General features: G+C 62.1%; 1 protein-coding gene across 1 annotated transcript; it reads left to right on the forward strand.

Annotated features, from left to right (window-relative positions):
- The first annotated feature begins 430 nt into the window (after positions 1–430).
- Positions 431–4470, forward strand: STOML2 (stomatin like 2). Its single transcript, XM_009288217.2, has 9 exons — positions 431–583; positions 921–1020; positions 1700–1758; positions 2122–2223; positions 2535–2669; positions 3226–3370; positions 3719–3798; positions 4037–4165; positions 4284–4470. Exons 1-9 carry the CDS (start codon positions 500–502, stop codon positions 4413–4415), a joined length of 966 nt encoding a protein of 321 aa, XP_009286492.1. The 5' UTR covers positions 431–499; the 3' UTR covers positions 4416–4470.
- The last annotated feature ends 6 nt before the right edge of the window (positions 4471–4476 follow it).

The following is a 4476-nucleotide window of genomic DNA, read 5'->3' on the forward strand; positions in this document are numbered from 1 at the left end:
GGGGCGAGGAAGAGGGGCAGGAGGAGGGGGCCTGACCGGCTTACAGGGGGCTGAGTGGGGCAGAGGAGATCCCCCCCGCACGCACCTTCCTTTCCCTCACGGTGTCGGGGGGAGGGAGAGGCTTTATTCCTTCCCCCCAGTGGGGATGTGAGGGAAGGGGAGACGTGGAGAAAGCCCCAGCACGGGGGTGAGCCGCCCTACACTCGCGGGGAAGGCCCTGACACTCGCGCCGGCCCTGAGGCCCAGGTCTCACCCCTGCGGGGACAGCCCGTGTCCCCTCATGGCCTGGGCTGGTTCGGGGCGTCAGTGCTGTTCCCTGCCCTGGTGTATCGGGGCCGCGAGCAGCCATCCCAGATGGGAGAGCAGGGATGGTGCTGGGCTCCGAGGTGGCGGCAGCCGGTCTCCATCCCGTTCCTTTTCCTTTCCCCAGCGCTCCCAGCAGCTGAAGCATTCAGCGTGGCTGGCCCCGGCGCCGTGCCGCCTGAACTCCGGCCTGCCCATGAATATCGGGGTGCTCTTCGTGCCGCAGCAGGAGGCTTGGGTGGTGGAGAGGATGGGCAAGTTCCACCGAATCCTCGAGCCTGTAAGGAGCCGCTTTTCTCCCCTTCTGGATTCAGCAGGTTCCTAAAGCTGTAGTGAGGCGCGTCCTTTGCGTGAGGATTCGGGGAGCAGTGGGCTTGTTCTTGCGGATTGCAATCCAATTGACTGCCTGTGGACTAGTTTCCCTTGGTGGGGTGTTAAAAGCACCGAGAAACCTAAATTCCCCCCATGCGTAAAGCACGTTTGCTCTGCCTGCAGCATCTGCGGCGCGTAGCATACTTGCTCTTTGTTGGCACAGCTCTCTCTAGCCTGGCTGAGCTCTCTGGGGGGGAAAACCCCATGTTAGAGGACTCAGTCACCTAATCCCACCCTTTTCCCAGGGTTTGAACTTCCTCATCCCTCTGCTGGATCGGATTCGTTACGTGCAGAGTCTCAAAGAAATCGTCATTAACGTCCCAGAGCAGTCAGCTGTCACCTTAGGTAAGAAGCAGCTTCTGCGTCCTGCCCCTTTCCTTCCCCTGCGTCCGGGGCGAGCAAGGGGCGGCGCGGGGAGGAGTGGAAATGTCCCAGGCTCCTGCACTCAGCCCTGTCCCTGGGGACCCGGGCTTGGCCGTGCTCCTGGCGCTGTGGGCGGGAGAACCCCAGGAGGTCCCGTCTGCCCTCTCGGGGCTGCGGCTGCCCCTTCTGGCTGGGTTGAACGCATCTGGGCAGGTATCCCTTTTTCAGACGTTTTCCCGTGTTGAACCACAAAAAAGTCTCCTCTGGCTTTCTGTAAAAAATTTCAGACCAGGTTAATGGGCGGCTTTGTTACGGTTCTAGTATTAAGTGCTTTGGTTTGGGTTGGGGTTTTTTGCCCCTTGAAAATCTTTATTTATGAAGATAACTACAGCATGAAACGTTTTGGTCTGGAAACCTGAGACTTCTTGTGTATTAAGACAACAAAAAAAAGTATTTCCTAGGGAAGATCAAGGTCCTTTTTACAAAGCCTTTTAGATAAGGAGATCCGTTCCAGCCGATCCCTCTTCCGTGCCACGCTGCTGACACCAGGAAGGAAAGGGATGACCCTGCCCAGCCCTGCTAGCTCTGTTGGGGGAGAGGGGGTTGCCATATTTTGTCTTTGCTGCTTCAGTAAACAGGACGCGTTGTTCTCTCCCGGCAGATAACGTCACCCTGCAGATTGACGGTGTGCTCTATCTGCGGGTCATGGACCCCTACAAGGTACCGTCCCTGCTGCGCCGGCACTCGGCCTGAGCCAAACGCGTAGCCTCCATGGCTGCGCCCAGCACGGTCTGCGTGTGCCGCGCTGCTCAGCTGGCCGCCGTGGCAGCCCCTTGGGCATCGCTCGCCTGGCTCCGCTGGCCACCTTCTCCCCACAACGCGCGCTTCAGCCTCTGCCCGGCTTGCTGCGGCCTGCGAGGCGGGTGGGCTGAGCGCCCCGATCCCTCCCGAGGCTCTGGACTCCGCTTTTCTTTGGCAGGGGTGTCTGCGGCAGGTTTCTCGTCTCTGTGTTTGCCCGCCCTGCCTTGCTGGGGGTTCCTCTTGGCACTGCCGTGGACTCTGTTTTTCACTTCTTCTCTGCAGGCCAGCTATGGGGTGGAAGATCCCGAGTACGCGGTGACCCAGCTGGCCCAGACCACCATGAGATCTGAGCTTGGCAAGCTCTCCCTCGACAGAGTCTTCCGGGTGAGCTGGGGAGGTGGCTCACCGAGCTGCCAGCGCCCCTCAAAACCCTGGGGCAGTCTGCACGGCCAGGCTGGTAACGCTTAACAGCAGAACGCCTTCTGCTTGGAGGGCTTTCGGCTTCTGTTTCGGTTGACCTATTAGTGAATCCTTGGAGACGGGTCTTGTTTTTGGCGCGGTGGGGGGTTTTTTGGTGGTTTTTTTTTTTTTTTGGCCGACCTTGGCCCATGATGGGGAGGTGTCTGTTTCCCTCCTGACCCCTCTCTCGTGCTAAGCGCCTCGTTGCTCTCTGCCGCTCCTTTTGTGTCTCCCAGGAGCGGGAGTCCCTCAACGCCAACATTGTGGATGCCATCAACCAGGCGTCAGACTGCTGGGGCATCCGGTGCCTGCGCTACGAGATCAAGGACATCCACGTGCCCCCGCGCGTGAAGGAATCCATGCAGATGCAGGTTTGGTTCTCTGGGAGGGCGGTCTGGAACAAGAGGGAAGTCTCCCCTTCCACGCCGCGCCATTGTTACCTGTCCAGAGCTGGCAGCACTGGCCCCTCCCGCAGTGAGGGAAACCCGTTGGCATTTTGGCCGCAAACGTACAGCTATTGAATAAATAATTCCCGTCCTTATTTCGGTGGCGGTGGCCCCTGCCTGGTACACGCGAGCCCTGCCAGCTCCCTTTAAAATCCCTCCCAGGCTCTGTAGGAAGCAAATCCCAGAGCTCTGAAGGTCTCCCCTTGAGAAAAGCCGGGCGCCAGGTCTCCGGGCTGGAAGGGGAGGAGGGGGGAGCGGCCGTCCGGTTAGGTGTGGACCAGGCTGTGGAGGGCTGCGCAGGGTGAGGAGCAGAACCGGCCCTCGCTGGGGATTGTGCGGTGTCTTGTAGAGGCGTTCTCGTGCTTCGCTAAGCCGGGCTTGCCCAAGCGGGACGTAGGAGCGTGTCCTCGCTGCGCTCGCCCCACGGACGGGATTTCCCCAGCGTGGCCGTGGCAGGCTGGCATCTGACCTGTGTTTGCAGGTGGAGGCGGAGCGACGGAAGCGGGCGACGGTGCTGGAGTCGGAGGGGACGCGGGAATCGGCTATCAACGTGGCTGAGGGGCAGAAGCAGGCCCAGATCCTGGCGTCGGAAGCTGAGAAGGCCGAACAAATCAACAAAGCCGCTGGTAGTGCCTTGGGCTAGGACGCGTGGGACCTGGGGGACCCGTAGCCCTCTGCACCGAGGGGTGATGCTCCCGGGGAGCAGACCGCATCACCGTCTGTGGGCCAGGCTTCCTCAGCCACGCTGACCCTTCCCCGCTGGGGCCCTGGGGCTGAGCTCCAGCTCGTGTTGCTGCCCCTCAGCCTGGGGCAGCAGGGGGTGTGTGGCAGGAGCATCGCCGTGCTCCTGTTGGGGAGGAGGCGGCTTTGCACGCCTGAAATTGTCTTGATTCTCTCCTTGAAATTGTCTCGGTTCGCTCCTTGCAAGCGCTCTGTCGCGGCCCTGAAGCGCGTTGTGCTGTGGTTCGTTGCAGGAGAGGCCAACGCCATGCTGGTCAAGGCCAGGGCCAAGGCGGAGGCAATTCAGCTTCTGGCAGCTGCTCTGGCGCAGCAGGTGAGCGACGGCTCCTTGGGGCCGCCACCGCTTTGGGGCTGGCGCTGGGGGAGGTGAAGCCATGGCCGGGCTGGCACCTGGCTTTCTCTTGGACGCTCCCTGGCGTCGTCATCAGCAGCGAGCGGGGAGTTTTGCCGTCTCAGGGGCCGTGACCAGCCGAGGCGGGCTGGGGGAAGGGGCACGGGTGAGCTCTTTGGTGGTCCTGACTCGCTGCTGAGCCTCGTCCCCCTCTCCCCAGCACGGCAGCGCCGCCGCCTCTCTCTCTGTGGCGGAGCAGTACGTGAGCGCCTTCTCCAAGCTTGCCAAAGACTCCAACACCCTCCTGCTGCCCGCCAACACCGGCGACGTCACCAACATGGTCGCGCAGGTCAGTGCAGTTGGAGGGGCCCTGTCTCTTGCCCGGGGGAGGTGAAGGTGGCAGACCTCCTCTCCCTTCTCCCCCTCTCCCTTCTCCCCCTCTCCCGTGGCTCTCTCGTTCCCTCCAGGCCCTGGGCATCTACACCGCGCTCTCCAAGCCGCAAGCCGTGAAGGCCCAGGACGAGATGCCCCCAGCCTGCGAGGACCCCCAGCCTCCCGCCACGGAGGTGCTTAAGGCAGAACAGGCCGGCTCCAGCTAGCGGGGCCGGAAGGATCCCGTACCCTCACCCGGGGCCGGCCGGCAGCACTGTCCTGCCGCCC

This window comes from Aptenodytes forsteri, unplaced genomic scaffold, assembly GCF_000699145.1.
Source record: "Aptenodytes forsteri isolate BGI_AS27 unplaced genomic scaffold, ASM69914v1 Scaffold201, whole genome shotgun sequence".
In the NCBI taxonomy this organism is placed as follows: domain Eukaryota; kingdom Metazoa; phylum Chordata; class Aves; order Sphenisciformes; family Spheniscidae; genus Aptenodytes; species Aptenodytes forsteri.

Excerpts from the sequence above, each read along its gene's own strand:
- STOML2 (XM_009288217.2), top strand. The coding sequence starts at position 500 with ATGAATATCGGGGTGCTCTTCGTGCCGCAGCAGGAGGCTTGGGTGGTG. Across the intron at positions 584-920 it reads TCCACCGAATCCTCGAGCCT|GGTTTGAACTTCCTCATCCC; the intron begins GTAAGGAGCCGC and ends CCCTTTTCCCAG. Across the intron at positions 2,224-2,534 it reads CCCTCGACAGAGTCTTCCGG|GAGCGGGAGTCCCTCAACGC; the intron begins GTGAGCTGGGGA and ends TGTGTCTCCCAG.